The 17,003-nt window shown below is 35.4% G+C and overlaps 1 protein-coding gene across 7 annotated transcripts in view; it reads left to right on the top strand.

The window, feature by feature from the left end:
* Positions 1 to 17,003, top strand: part of wb (wing blister) — a 1,096,738-nt gene that overhangs the window by 721,916 nt on the left and 357,819 nt on the right. For all 7 annotated transcript variants that reach the window (XR_011333780.1, XM_069834429.1, XM_069834431.1 and 4 more), the window contains one exon: positions 7,022 to 7,128. Coding sequence is in view for 6 of the 7 variants with exons in the window: in XM_069834429.1 (XP_069690530.1) it covers positions 7,022 to 7,128 (107 nt within the window). In the remaining variant the exon portion in view is untranslated. The remainder of the gene's footprint in view (positions 1 to 7,021; positions 7,129 to 17,003) is intronic.

Raw genomic sequence — 17,003 nt, 5'->3', positions numbered from 1 at the left:
CAGCTCCACTTCTTAAAACATTTTATCCTAACCTCACGCATGTAACCTGTCTAGCACATGGCCTTCACAGGGTTTCTGAAACAATCCGGAATGAATTTCCTCTTGTCAATTTGTTTATTTCTAACACAAAAAAATGTTTTTGTAAAGCCCCATCCAGGATTTCAATATTCAGAGAGAACTTTCCAGATATCCCACTCCCACCTCAGCCGGTTGTCACACGATGGGGAACCTGGATTCAGTCAGTGGTGTATTATTCTAAGTATTTTAAAGAAGTGGTCACAGTTATTGATAAATTACCTGAAACTGATAGTGCAGCGTGTGTGAAAGCAGTGAAAGATTGTCTGAATGACTCACGAGTGAAAAACGATATTGCCTACATAACATCAAACTTTTCTTTCATACCTGCAAGCATTGAACAATTAGATTGTGAAAAACAATCTCTTTGTAGCCAAATAGCAATAGTAAAGGAAGCTCAAGTGAACATACATTCTGCTTTGGGCGAAACTGGGGAAAAAGTTAAAAATAAGTGGGACAACGTATTAAATAAGAATGTAGGATTTTCATTGTTGGAAAAAGTATCAAGAGTGATATCGGGGGAAAGTGTAAATGTTCCAGTAAGTATTGATGTTTCTATTGTACCTAATTTAAAATTTGCGCCTCTCACATCAGTTTCGGTTGAAAGAAGTTTTTCTGCCTTCAAAAGGATTCTCAGTGACAAAAGGCAAAGGTTAACTGTGGAGAATTTAGAAAAAATTCTGATGGTGTACTGTGCAGATAATTATAATAAAGTCTGAGCATGGAACTGAATTTCAATAACTTAAAATGAGTAATCTTGACATCAATAATCATTATTTCATTAGTTTCAATATATTAAATTTGTGCAGCTCTGTTTATAAATATAATATAGTATTCTTTTTTAATGTTTAAACATACTTTTTTGTGCGTATTTTAGTGTATAACTAAAAATTTCAGTGAAAGAAATAAGTATGATACCTTGATGTGCCTAAAATGCCTATTTTCATTAAAATAGAGCCTAATTTTACAAATTTTGAGCTTATTTTAGGCGCCTAAAACTGCAATTTTTAGTGCCTAAAAATCCGATGTCTAGTCATTAGTTGCAGTTATATCTGGTTTATACGTAATTCAGAGGAACAAAAAATATTACGTGCAACTTAGAATCATACATTAAGCTTCGATATTATATCTATGCTAATGTAAGTTTTGATCTTTTGAAATACCTAGGTTATTTTGTGTTTTGTAAAATTAAAACAATTTGGTAGCACTGTATTAATTAGTTGTATGCTACTTATTGGAGAATATTAAATTAACGACTTTTCCATGAGATCTATTACTTTCTCATATGCTCGATTAGAAATCTCTTATGATGTGGAAACGTAATAAACAAATGTAATAAAATTGTAAACCAGTAAGTTCTATCCTAGATACAAAGTAGAATTATACTGTACTTTTGTTGCCGAAATAACTTTTACATTAATTACGACTAAAGTGATATTATTAAAAATAAAAGAATTAATAATTAAACATGTATATTTAATGAAGTAGAAGCTAGGTGCTTGGATTCAATTAGTAGTTCACAATTAGCACTGTAATACAGCAAATTTTTTAACCGGCAGATAGATTGAAAACTGTTCAGATGTAGAAAGTCTATGGCTATCATCACAAGATAATCATTTTCTAATTCCAAAATGTCGCTCTAGAGGATCCTGGTTAAATTTTTTCTGTCAGAATATATTTAAATCTGCTACGGTATCCCACAAGAATTAATATATCTGTAGTGCTAGGGAAAAGTGACACAAGTCAGTTTTCACAAACCTTTTTTGATAATTTATTGAAAACTTACGGAACATCTGTTCGCTTGGAAAAAATACATAGGTATTCCTCCCATTACAATAATTCACACAGAAAAAAAAAAAAAAAAATCGACATAAACCAGTGTAAGTTGTCAATAAATTATCAAAAAAAGTTTGTGAAAACTGACTTGTGTCACTTTTCCCAAGCACTGCAGATATTTCACTAGTGCTCTGAATTGCCACTCTAAATAATTCAAGGGTTCTTTCTTAGGCAAACGTGTTCTTTGTATTGCCAATTACATGTCATATATTTTCTAAAATCGTGTAATGCTAGAATCCTTTGTACAGGGCAGACGAGGTAGTCTTTAACCCATCATAGTTTATGACTCTAAAAATGTATCAATTTTGAAAATCTCACACTAAACAGCTGAAATGCTGGTCTGGAGTTCATTCACTGGAAGGAATTACGGTCAATGTAACTAGACATAATTTTGGGCATTCAGGTGTGGAGTAATGACACATAAATGCATACAAGCGCATGATTAGCTAACGTGTTCTTCTGATTTTTTGGGTGTCACATCCAATTATTTTTTACTCGGATATTTAACGATACTGTATCAACTGCCGGGTTATTTAGCGTCAATGGAATTGGTCGTAGCCAGATAATATTTGGTAAGGGTACATTGTTATGAGAAAGGATTGATGTCCTCTTCGTTGGATATTTTCTCTTCTTTTCTTTTTTTAAGATATCGAGGCAAGTTTGGAAAAATATGTGTTATGGCATACGGTTTTGGTCTTCAATTCTTGCGTGGAAGTCCTACCTCTCTACTGGCAATAATAAATTTATCGGCTCTTACAATCAAAAGTCCCCCTCGGTAGCGCAGTTGGTATAGCGCTGGCTTTCTATACTCGAGGTTGCGGGTTCGATCCCGGCCGAGATCGATGGCATTTGCTGTGTGTTTAAATGCGACAGGCTCATGTCAGTAGATCTACTGGCACGTAAAAAACCTCCTGTGGGACAAAATTCCCACACACCGGCGAAGCTGATATAACCTCTGCAGTTGCGAGCGTCGTTAAATAAATCATAATTAAAAATATCACAATCAAAACCGCAGAAAAATGGATCTCACAGGTATAAGAACGAGCATACAGTTTTCCCGTGGAATTGCTCTACACCACTTCTGAAAAATAGACTAGTCTAAGGATGGATAAAAGAAACGTCTCTTCCTTGCAGATTATACAGTATAATTGGATTTACATCAAGAACAAAACAATTAGGCTTATTACTACTCTCTCACATAAACGGCACAATAAAATCACCGAACATCACAAGAAGTATCTTCTTAATTCCATAGCAGAACGAGTTCTACCTGCTCTGTCCACAGTATTAAGAGGAAAACTGGAATCTTAGAACGATCGCCACGCCAATGTTTCGCTCAGTTGCCGTGGCGACACTAGGGGGTTTAAAAGTTCCATTAGACCCTTGCCGAGTTACCACACTTTCTATTCTAAACGCTCTGCTTATACTGTAAAGTTACTTTTTTTTTTTTTTTTTAGGTGTAACATTGTTCTTGCCGGGGTGCGATATGCTCGTACTTCGTTGGTATAGCGCTGACCTTCTATGCCCAAGGTTGCGGGTTCGATCCCGGGCCAGGTCATGTCAGTAGATTTACTGGCATGTAAAAGAACTCGTGCGGGACAAAATTCCGGCGACGCTGATATAACCTCTGCAGTTGCGAGCATCGTTAAATAAAACATAATATTTACTCGTATTCATACTTCAACAATGAGAGAGTTATTATTTTTTTCAAAGTATTTGGTATAAGATGAAACCGGATCTTTTGTTTTTTTTTTTTCGTTGTTGGTAACTCTATAGCATCTCTTAATGCTTTATGATTTTGCTCGTAGGTGGAGTCAACAATGTGACTCTGAAACATGTGTTCAGGTTACTGCCCAGCGACAGTCCTGATGTATTTTATATTTTGATGATTGGCTAATTAATATTAACCCGGCACACTCACACTCATACAAATTTCCAGACTCTAGACACCCAAGTACTTTTTCTTCTTCAAAAAATTCACCGAGAGCCGAGCCCGGGAATCGAACCGGGACCTCCAAATCTGTAAGCCAGCATGTTGACCAACAGACCACAGAGGCAGCCAAAGGAAACCCTTGTGTTATAATTGAGAACAGTGAATATGGTATTTCATTATTTTCTGTTTGATGGAAACTGTGCAGAATGGGGTACAATTTGGATTACAGAGATATGGTTTTCCGAACCTCCTTAAAGGAAATTCGTGACGGAGAATAAAATAATTTTAAATTTTGCAACAAAAAGTAAAATAGTTATAAATAATAATTAATATATCTTAGGAGAGATTTTTTTTCCGTCAATATTAATTTTACCATGTCATTTGCCACTTTAATTTACGGAATACGCACAAGGAAAATGTTTGGATTTGATTGTGACTAACTCGTCATTGTGACTTTGTTATTTGATATAAAGAAGAACCTTAAATGCTAATTTTAAAAGATATATATTGTATTTCGTGTGCATCATTCTTGGATAAATTGGCTCGTAAATACGGAATAGGAAAAAAGAAAAAGTCCAAGAGTTGAAGATAAATCACAGTATACGGATAGGCAGTATGCCCGAACAGTAATGCTGAGAAAGTACAGTTCCGAGCAAATCTCAATATTAATAATTGCAAAACTTCAAGACGTGACGAATGAGCTTATTTTAGATTCGAGGCTTTTCTGGTAAGGACTGAGTGCCTAGTTATTCTGTATTCTTGTTCCACTCTGCTTTTTACGTTCACGTTTGATAATCCCACTGCACTTCCTCTCGGCCTGTTCCCCAACTGCCTTCGGGTTTCTAACCAAATGCAGCTAACTAGCCAACAAGCGAAAAACAAACTATAAAGACTTTCATTGACTACTACCGATTTCCTGCTAAGTTGGCAAAGTTTATAGAAGACAGATGGGAGTGGGTCGAAATGTGAACATCCGACCTCCGCCTTTGTGCGGAAGATACGTTATCAGTTTCAATGTATCACTGTAGCAGTATACACACACTCATCTTGTAAGTTTGTTATCGAATGGAGAAATCTTTACTCTTTCCCATTCTCATTATACGAAGTATAGAGGAAGTTTTGTTATTCTGTAAAAGGATAATTCCACAGTTACTCACGTTACATTCAGACACATTTATTAAACTTATTAGATATACTAAAACAAAAAAGTAAATAAAGTTTTTCGGGTTATTTATTGCATTTATGCACATTCTTCATGGCAGTAGCCAGTAATCAGGAATATAATTAGTTATTTGTGATTTATTGGTGAAATAGTTGTAGTAACTCACGTTTCATTTTGTGCACAACATGTCTCACAAAAGAGTACATGATTTGTTCTGTATTCATGTGGCAATTTCATTGTTGAATAAAATTTAGTCTATTTGAGTATTATCGATGTTTCATTAACTCCCATTGGAGAACAAATGATTTCCTCGGATGTTTTTAGTTTCTGAATATGGCATTTAGTGAGGAGTTATTGAAATAAGTTTCATATTATTTATGGAAATATAGCCTACGTGTTCAACATGTCTCTCTTACCGAAAATTGAATTTTATATCATTGGTGCTTAATCTGTCAATAGCATTGTGTTTATTTATCAGCTACTAAGTTATAAAATGTCGATGGAATTGATAAGTCCGAGAATTTGGCATTTAATCAACTGATATTAGATAGTGTGGGAAACCTCGGAAAAAGTCAAATGAAGAAACAAGCCTAAGCGGGACTCGAACCTACGTTCGAGTGCAGCTTGTCAAAGGCTCGTCGTTAGTATCCCAATACGCAATAACGCCATTCTTGAAAATAAGAGTAGACCTATTTTTATTTAACACTCTTACACAAGTAACGGTCCTCTGATTGAGGTTCTGGCTGATGTATATATCTATTATTCATCAGGCAGTAGGCCTCCATTTCACTTTATGATATGTGTCAGAGGAAGAACAATTTTTGTATGTATCTTAAGTCTGACTAGTGTAATAGTAGCCTACTTAGTCGGCGATGTATGCAGTGGAGGGGGAAAGGAACTGGCTAACCTACCCCATTATCTCCTGGTCTAATTGCCTCATAAGTGGTACCTTCTTGGTATCACTTGTGAGGTTCAGACCTGTCTTCAGACAGTTGACTAAACAACAAAAACACAAGTAATAAAGAATTACAATTTTTATGAAATAATACAGTACAGTATAGTAAATTTTCTCGAATAAAAGAGTAAAGAGAACTTTTCCTCGAGTGATTAGTTGGCAACGAAAATCTTCTTTATTGACATAATCTATTTTTAAATAAGCCTATGTAAATAATTTAGTCGTTTGCGAGTAAAACAATGCACTATTTATTAATTTAAAGGCAATTAAACATTAGAGTTAGGCGTATAGTTACAGTAGGTTATTTTACGACGCTTTATCAACAGCTTAGGTTATTTAGTGTCTGAATGAGATGAAGGTGATAATGCCGGTGAAATGGGCCCGGGGTCCAGCACCGATAGTTACCCAGCATTTGCTCGTAATGGGTTGAGGGAAAACCCCGGAAAAAAACCTAAACCGGGTAACTTGCCCCGACCGCGAATCGAACCCGGGCCACCTGGTTTCGCGGCCAGACGTGCTAACCGTTACTCCATATGGGTGGACTGTATAGTTACATTTATAGGTATTTCACAGAGAGTGACTAAGGTTGTGGTTTAAAAAATATTTATTAATTTAAAGGCAATTAAACATTAGATTTATAACATAAGCGTATAGTTATCTTTATAGGCATTTCACAGAGAGTGACTAAGGTGTAGTTTAAGCCAAAACTGATATAAAAAGCACTCTTCTCCTTTGAAGGTCGTTAGTAACATTTTTTCGCAAGCATAATTTTTAACAAGTCATCAAAGTAGTTTTAAAAAAGATATTCCTCGATCTAGTCATCTGCACATTTCCTGCAAATATCAATACAATTCCTACCTTGAGCTGTTAGTTAAATGTGTCATTACAATATTCGTGTATAAGACTCAAGTGTTTTAAAACTATAATTATGTATTTTATCTAAATAGGCCTATAATAATATTGTTGACACTAGTATCTTCAATGTTCCTGTAAAGTGAATTACACTGCAGTACGGTATTGTCCTTTTTGTGATTTTAAGATTAATTTTTCTTTGTTACAGGTTGCGGATGCCATCTGGCCGGTTCAGAAGGACTTGCATGCGATATTGTGACAGGGCAGTGTCCCTGCAAAGCTCATGTCATGGGCAGGGCCTGTGACAGCTGTCAGGTGAGCAATAATTAGCAATGTGTTCGTGAAACAACGGAGAAGCTACCATTACTGTTCTCTTATTTTCATAATTAGCGGTATGATCGTGTTTCCTCTAACACTTGCTGGAGCCACAGATCAAGCAACTGACTGCTTTTCAGTATCATACTTGAACCACCGACAAATAGCGTGTGATTTGTTGTGAACAGAGCTGTTCTGGAGAAAATATTCTCTAGGCCACTCTAATGTTTCGCCCATCATTGCTTCATTTTCTCGGTGTCATGATCTGATTAGTCTCTGTGTTCCAAAGGAATAGTTAAACATGGTGTTATATTAACATCTCAACCATTTAAAGTGGTGGGTTTCGATTCATTCCACAGTATGTTTTTTTTTTCTAATTTTCTTCTGAATTGTTTACCTTTTGTAATTAGAAACTGTGGCGGAAGTATTCGCTTTCAGTTCTCCTAATTGTGGCACATGGTCTTGAAGTAATGTCTTTATGCCTGCTTATATGCTTGTCTATCTGCATCTCTATTAGTATAATATATAACCCAATCCTTTTAAATTGATAAACAGATTTTGTTTTTATTAAGTAATCATTTTTATTTAGTACGTTTCAGAGATAGTATCAAAATTGCAGCTGAGCAGAACATAGATTATTATGAAACTAAGACAAAGAAACCGTGATTTGATGAAGATTGTTCCACTGAAGTAGAAAGAAGGAAACAGGCAAAATTGAAAATTTTACAGAACCTACTTGAGGCGAATAGAGATAATTATTTCAATGTAAGACGGGAAGGAAGTCGTACACTTAAGAATATAAAGAGAGACTGCTTAAAGAAAAAACTGAATGAGGTAGAAACAAACAGTAGGAATAAAAACATTAGAGATTTATATAAGGGCATAAAGGAATTTAAGAAAGGATGTCAGACAAGGATAAACGTGATCAAGAATGAGAATGGTGACTTGCTTGCAGAATATCATTCAGTCCTGAACAGATGAAAAAACTATTTTGGACAAATACGAAATGTACATAGGCCAAATAGAAATGATTGGGACGAAATTGAAATACAAACTGCTGAGCCGTTTATACCCGAACCCACACTCTCTTAAGTCGAAATTGCGATAGAAAATCTTAAAAAATTATAAGTCTCCAGATCGATCAAATTCCAGCAGAATTATAACAGGAGGGTGGAAGAGCATTATCTAGCGAAATTTATAAACTTGTACTTGCTATTTGTGAAAAAGGAAATTGTACCAGAACAATGGAAGGAGTCCATAATTGTATCTATTTTCAACAAGGGAGACAAGACTAACTGTAATAGCTTTCGAGGAATATCACTTTTGTTGACGTCGTACAAAATTTTGTCCAAAATTCTTTTGAGGACATTAACTCTGTATGTAGATGATGGGGATCATCAGTGTGGTTTTAGGCGTAATAGATCGACTATTGATCAGATTTTTTTTTTTTTGTATGCGACAGATATTGAAGAAAAAGTGGGAGTATAAGGGTTACAGTACATCAGATATTCATAGATTTCAAAAAGGCATAGAACTCTGTTAAGAGGGACGTTTTATATGATATTCTTTTAGAATTTGGTATTCCGAAGAAACTAGTTCGATTAATTAAAGTGTGTCTCAGTGAAACATACAGCAGAGACCGTATAGGCCAGTTTCTGTCTGATGCTTTTCCAATTCACTGCGGGCTAAAACGAGAAGATGCACTATCACCTTTACTTTTTAACTTTTGAATATACCATTAGAAAAGTTCAGGATAATAGAGAGGATTTGGAATTGAATGGGTTACATCAGCTTCTTATCTATGCGGATGACGTGAATATGTTAGGAGAAAATCCACAAACGATTAGGGAAAACGCGGAAATTATACTTGAAGCAAGTAAAGAGATAGGGTTGGAAGTAATTCCCGAAAAGACAAAGTATCTGATTATGCGTCGTGACCAGAATATTATACGAAATGGAAATGTAAAAAATTGGAAATTTATCCTTCGAAGAGGAGGAAAAATTAAATATCTTGGAGCAACAGTAAGAAGTATAAATGATATTCGGGAGGAAATTAAACGCAGAATAAGTATGGGGAATGCCTCTCATTCGGCTGAGAAAATTTTGTCATCTAGTCTGCTGTCCAAAAATCTGAAAGTTAGAATTTATAAAACAGTTATATTACCGGTTCTTCTGTATGGTTGTGAAACTTGGACTCTCACTCTGAGAGAGGAACATAGGTTAAGGGTGTTTGAGAATAAGGTGCTTAGGAAAATATTTGGGGCTAAGCGGGATGAAGTTACAGGAGAATGGAGAAAGTTACACAACGCAGAACTGCACGCATTGTATTCTTCACCTGACATAATTAGGAACATTAAATCCAGACGTTTGAGATGGGCAGGGCATGTAGCACGTATGGGCGAATCCAGAAATGCATATAGAGTGTTAGTTGGGAGACCGGAGGGAAAAAGACCTTTAGTGAGGCCGAGACGTAGATGGGAGGATAATGTTAAAATGGATTTGAGGGAGGTGGGATATGATGATAGGGACTGGATTAATCTTGCACAGGATAGGGACCGATGGCGGGCTTATGTGAGGGCGGCAATGAACCTTCGGGTTCCTTAAAAGCCATTTGTAAGTAAGTAAACTTTTACCTATTTGGTGCAACAGTGACAACTGATGGGAGTATAGCATCATATAGTCTAATGATTTTTTACATAGTCTACCTTCTTATATTAAACAAGCATGATTTCAGTAATTTCATGATCACCTTGTGATAGTATCTTAACTTTTGCCCAACTATATCCTTCATATTATTTAAATATCTTTATCTTGTGTGGTTTTTTGTGGCCCTACCACATACAATTGCTTACCGGTGTTTGTTTTCAAGACTTACCTTATTAAAACTGCCTTTAAACGTGTCCTGAAGTTGCATATTTCCCCAGGATGAACATGTGTTTATTTCGTAAACATTGAAATATACTTCGTGTCTCTGAAACGCCGTCCATTCCAAGTTATACTGTAATATATAAGCATGGCTCACGTGTCACGTTGGATGCGTTTTGAAGGAGTATCAGGGGTGATAATATTATATTCAGTTGTTGTTTAATCAACTGTCGGAAGACAGGTCTGAACCTTACAAGTGATACCAAGAAGACACCGTTTATGAGACAACTAGACCAGGAGATAATGGGGTAGGGTGGCCGTTACTTTCCCCCTCCATTGCATACATGCTACATATTGGACTAGTCAGACTTCAGATAACTTACATACAAACATTTGTTCTTCCTACGACACACATCAAATGTGATGTACTTCCTGATAATAGATGTACCACATAATATCAGCCACTACCTCAATCAGAGGACTATATGTAGTTATTTATTTTCTTTCAAGCATTAAAAGAGATGTACTATCTGATAATAGATGTACGACATACATATCAGCCACAACCTCAATCAGAGGACTATATGCAGTTATTTATTTTCTTTCAAGTATTAAAAGTGGTTAAACCAATATGTTTACCGCTCCCTGATGCCGTGATTTGGGTTGCCTATTCGAATAATGTGAACGTCGTTTCAGGGACAGCCTGTGTAGAGTATTTCAAATTACTAATATATTTATTGGAAAAATCACTGCGTACTGATTAATTTTGAGTTAGTTGTTTAACATATAGGCCTAGATCAAGGCTGACACACGTGCTACTGATGTTAATTTGAAATGAGACGTTTAGAATGTAAAATATAGATCAAGACTGGCTCAAGTGTTACTGATGTTGCATGATCCCCTCTATAACATATTTTTTGCCCCTCACTTATTCATAACAGATACGGTTTTTATTTCACAGACTACTGAATTACTGTAATTCAGTGAGCTTTATTCGTGGTGTAGCTCAGTTGGTAGAGTAGCTGGCTACGGACTGGAAGGTCCGGGGTTTGATACCAGGTGGTGACAGGATTTTTTCTCGTTGCCAAACTTTCAGAACGGCCCCGAGGTTCACTCAGCCTCCTATAAAATTGAGTACCGGGTCTTTCCTGGAGGTAAAAGGCGGCCAGAGCGTGGTGCCGACCACACCACCTGATTCTAGTGCTGAGGTCATGGAAAGCATGGGGCTTTACCTCTATGCGCCCCCAAGCACTTCATGGCATGTTGCGGAGATACCTTTACTATAAATAAAAGAGTGAAGCTAGACAGGACTAGAGTCATTTGGGGTAACTTTGTACCGGTCAGTGTAACTTTGTATGAGTTCCCAATTTTACTAGAATATTTAATTACGCATTTCCTAAATGTGATATTTCTGGACTGAGGCCATCCCCATAACCTACGATCTCTATGTTTTGCTTTTCATTTATTATGTCCGGTCCCTGAAGAAAATTTAAGGCTCGACATGATTAATATTGATTCTGTTTACAGTAGTTGGTTTTTAAACAATTTTCAACTTCATATTGTAACTATGTAATTTTATTTTACCGTTACAATTATTTTATACGTTGATGCTTATACTCTCTTCTTGAAAGTACAATAATTATCTCGTGAGATGCATAATCCTAAGTCTTGTATATTATAACATTAATCCGACAGTGCTATTTTGGTTAGATTTCAGGGTTACTTTGTACCGGTACAAAGTTGCGTGATAATATTGATTTTATTATAAGCATTTAAATTTGATTATAAATAAATATAATTAATTTGTCTATTAAATAACATGAGACAAAATAAAATTAATATAAAATATAACTACTAGATCTACTACTGACACAAGTTTATATTGAAGAATTAGTTTTTTTACTAAGTCCCGCAGTTGGCTTATCAATGAAATTTATTTGACCTTGTGTATTGAACTACTGTTCCAATGTTTACAGTCGTCTTGGATTTCCATAATGTGTTCAAATTTTTAGATGGAAACAGATCAAAAGGATTCTACAGAGAGAAAACATAATGCAATAAAGACAAGATATTCCAGTGAAACACTATAGCAGGCACTAGATGACATAAACACTGGAAAACTTTATAATACAAATATTTATTTATTTGTTTAGTCTAAATGACTTATCAATATTTAAAAACAACAACAAATATTTATAAATATAAATAATTCATTGAAGTTAAAAGATTTACTGCTAATGTTTTCGCCTATTTGGTATCTTCAGGCACATATTCAAACAATCAATGCTTTCTAAGATAACTGGAAAACTTGGTCAACGAGAAGCTACATGTTTGGATATAATTTCAGGACAAACACTAGTGAATAAATTGAGAAATTAACACACAAATAATTTTGGGAGGACAAATATGTTTCCACCGAGAAAGTTGGTACTCTGTGCTATGATGACTTTGTAATAGTCTCATATAAGAATCTCTGTTCCGTGGTAGGTTCAAAGTCAGTTACATTGAACTGCATCTTCAGATACAAAGTCAGTTGTAAGATCAAGAAGGGAAGGCATTGAATGTGGTCTGACCAGTTTGAAGCAATAAAGAAAATTAATAAGTTGGTAATAAAAGGGGCACGTATGAACTGATTATTTTGAGACTGTGGTGAATTTGCTCAGCAAATTAAAAATAACTTATATCAAATATATATGTGGGTAATAAACATAAAAATTTAATCTAAATTTTCTGTTCTAGTACTAGTATGTTTTATTGTCACAGAAAATGTTCTACGTTTTCAATAAACTTTTTTTCTGACTTCATACGAAATAAAATTTCATGTTTTTGCTTATTGTATGGTCAAACGTTACCTTGATTTTAAAGGCGAATATCGAGAATTGGGGGAGCAAAGGCTAATTGGGATTTCCTGGTCTTTGATCGGTTCAAAAACCCTGATAGAACTGATATTTAACCCTTGTGGTGAATTTCGGTGAAGTCCGAATGGTCTAATTAGTCAAATCATTTTCTTCCTTGGAGGAGTCACTGCCATGCTATTTCCTCTCTTTGACATTGTAATAAAAATCAAAACACAAAAGAAATCCATTAAAATATGAAGTGCTATTTCTATCGATTTCCCACGTGCATTATCACACCCAAGTATGTTATATTTATTTGCACTTATCTGACTATTCTTGAATTGTAACCACAACGCAACACACAGAATAACTATTATGTATTAATATTAATACTGATATTAATTAAATATTAATAAGTTCAAATTTCACTAGCTTCCAGTAACCGACTCTGAAATTTAGTAATATTTAATTTTCAAGAAGGGCACTACTGACAACGTTTGACTCAGCTACGAACATAATACCAACATAACAGTTACAAAATCACTACCAGTTGTAGCATTTGTCAGTACCGAAATTTGAAACGAAGTTGGTGAAAGAAAATTCAACCTTCAAACTAGAAAATCATCATAATCCACTAGCATATGTAGTAATGGGGGGAAAAATGGTTAGGTTCCACACTTAGTGTATTAAGGAAGCTGGCCAGGAGTATACTGGGTGTTAATTTCAAAGTGTGTCATGACGTCACTGTTGTTTGGTCACCGATTTGAAGCGAGTTTCATCTTATATGTCAGAGAAGTTGCCTATTATTTAAGGCGTTCTTCAATCTGAACTTGAGAACGTGTACGGTATAACTTGAACGTCGTAGCAACAGATGGCGGTCTGTACGGTCTGTGTGCTACCATAACCTCTTTCGAACTGTGTTTTGCGCCGGCAAGTCGTACGCAGGGTATTTGTTATCATCGGTTGCGTACGGTAACATTCCACAACAAAAATCAAATGCTCCGTGTCCATGTTGACCGTCGAGGTTAATGTCAACAAATACGTAAGTAATCGTCTTAACCCTCTCCCCATATCCCAACAGTACATATTTCCAAACAGTTCACATTCCTGCCACTACCGGCGTTACCGTACGTATCGGTACGTGCTCTTCAGAATGAACGGCGTACTTGCTAGGGAACTTCTCTGCCTCATAGGTTATACACCTCTGCGGAAGTGTAGGAAGATTGAATTCTCTAGGCTCATCGGCTAGCCACATGACGGCATACAGCGAGCCATGACACACTTTGAACTGAACACCCAGTACACTACTATATGGTAGTATCTAGTGTGTATTTGATGAACATATCATAATGATGCATTCTTGTAAGCATGTAAAGCTTATAACTTCACAAATCGCTTCAGGAATGGCTCCAGTATCACTTTTCATGCCTAAATACCGATATTTAAATGTATCTAATAGTTCAATGTTCAGTTAATCCGTACATTAAATAGCACTTCTATATATATATATATATATATATATATATATATATATATATATATATATATATATATATATATATATATATTGAATTGTTCTATCAGCGTATGACAAGAAAAATTAACACTAAAACTATTTCGGTGAACATATTGGTGTTCTTTTTAATATGATAGAGGCATAGAGGCATTATAATAATAAAATGCGTGCTATTTGGATCCTAAGTAAAAAGCAGAACTACTATCGCGATGGACTTGAACTTTAAAAGTATGTGTGGTAGCATTTCTTTATGAATAGAAGTAATGAAGTTGCAGAACCAGACAATGTAACTGTTACTGCGAACTCTTCACACATCTCTGATACTATTATTTCGGAACACAATTACACGCTCAGTCCCAGGGAAAGGTTGAGATTGATGGTAGACAGGGGCGTACGCAAGGGTGTGGAGTTACCAGGTTTGAAACCCTCCCTTGAACTTAAAAAATGACATATTTAGATTTGAGTATTTTTTTTATCCATAATCGTTTTCTCCTCTCTAAAATCTACCTCGACATAAGGCATAGTCTTCCTACCCCTCCAATATATTCATAATGCCAGTTTCATTCTTCATCCTTGATGAGTTCCATGTTCCATTATTGTGTTTAATAATTAAATTTATTTGAATGTAATGATTATTTGTATGAATTTCCATGTAAAGTAAAGTGTCTTACCTATCATATAGAAGGTCTACAAATATTAGGGTCTATAACTGTTGACTATATATATATATATATATATATATATGGGAGCCTGGGGCAGAGTCAAACATGGGGTACAGTATAACAGTTTGAATTTCACGCCTATGTATAAGTTGGCTGCCCTGTTTTTATTGTTTACGCGGTCTTTGGCGTCCCATATAGACTTACTAAATAAGTGCTAGACCGCTCATTGGCGCTAGTGTTATGCTCCCAAATTGAACAGGCGATGGGCGGCCATTTATTTGGTTGAGCTGAATAAGTAAGTACAGGTTCGTGCGTGTGCTGTTTTTAATCGCAGCAATGGACACGGATGTAAAGATAAAGAAGGAAGGAATGTTACATTTCACTTACTAATTACTGTAATCTTTAATTTCTACAATTATTTTTGCTCCGTATTATGTTACAGAAAACAAACTATTGTACTTATACGGCTGTTTGTGCTTCAAGTTTCCTCTGAGTAAAGATTCCCTTAACCGAAAATGGAGGTGCAGTCCGCAGAGAGAATTTCTACCGTACAATGAATCATTCAGTGTTTCAACTCATTTCGAAGATAGTTGTTACCTATCAAACTAAGTTATTACTGTATACATTGTTATTGTCCTTCATCCAATCCATATCCTTCCTTTTCTTCAAACAGCTGTTGTTTCAGTGTATATATGAATAATTATTGGCCAAATTTGAAGATACAGAAACTGTATAAATTACAAAAGGTTAATTTTTTAATATGACTGAAAGTAACTCTTGTCTCAGTTACGGATTAATGAAATAGTTTTTATACTACTACTACTACTACTACTACTACTACTACTACTACTTACTGCTACTACTACTACTACTACTACTACTACTATTACTTACTGCTACTACTACTACTACTATTAATAATAATAATAATAATAATAATAATAATAATAATAATAATAATGACAACAACAACAATAATAGTCATGCTTTTTGATTTCGTACAGTAGTTTAACCTACAGATTAAATTAAAAAGTAGTCATTAATTATTTTATTAACTGTGGTTATGAATATTCACATTCAGAGTTCCTATGAAAATGATGTAAGCCTGACAGCTTGGTTGAATCCCAGTAAAGCGAGTCGGGATTAATAAAAATCCCGATTTGAGGGATAATAGCCTAGAACGTAAGTTAAGTTAAACAAGTTAGTGTGCATTATATCCGATATTTTTATTTATATATTGACTCAAATGGTAACATTATAAACATAGAGGTAACCCGCGGAAATTTAGTAATTCTGTGAGGTAACCCAGCTGATTGCCGTAAGGCAACTCTACTCGTAAGGTAATAGTTCCCCTAGTTCTACCTCAATGTTGATTAATCCGTTTCGGTACCGGTACCTAATTGCTGCACTCGCAATTAATAACCATTGTGTATTTTAGGTGCGTTGAGTGGCAAAAAAGATAGCGTTTTGATATCGTTTTTTACACTAATAACAGACACATACAGTTTCTGCGTTTTATAGTTTAGTGAACTATGTTTAAACATGGATTCATCGTCATATATACTGTTGCAGTACCGGTTCCGAAAAAGAAAAGTTGCAAAGTTAATTTAGTAGCGAATGGTTAAAACATATTCGTGGTTAATAAAAGAAAGGATTAGCCTATTATTCACTGTACTGTATGTCCTTATTTTAATGTTTCTCAAGGAGGCGAATATTACTTTAAAACATATTCGTGGTTAATAAAAGAAGTCCACACCTGTGGAGTAACGGTTAGCGCGTCTAGCCGCGAAACCAGGTGGCCCGGGTTCGATTCCCGGTCGGGGCAAGTTACCTGGTTGAGGTTTTTTCCGGGGTTTTCCCTCAATCCAATATGAGCAAATGCTAGGTAACTTCCGGTGTTGGATCCCGGACTCATTTCACCGGCATTATCACCTTCATCTCATTCAGACGCTAAATAACCTAAGCTGTTGATAAAGCGTCGTAAAACAACCTACT

This window comes from Periplaneta americana, chromosome 9 (assembly GCF_040183065.1).
Source record: "Periplaneta americana isolate PAMFEO1 chromosome 9, P.americana_PAMFEO1_priV1, whole genome shotgun sequence".
NCBI classification, from domain to species: Eukaryota; Metazoa; Arthropoda; class Insecta; order Blattodea; family Blattidae; genus Periplaneta; species Periplaneta americana.
The sequence above is the reverse complement of the archived record's forward strand: the minus strand, read 5'-3'. Positions and strand labels throughout refer to the sequence as shown.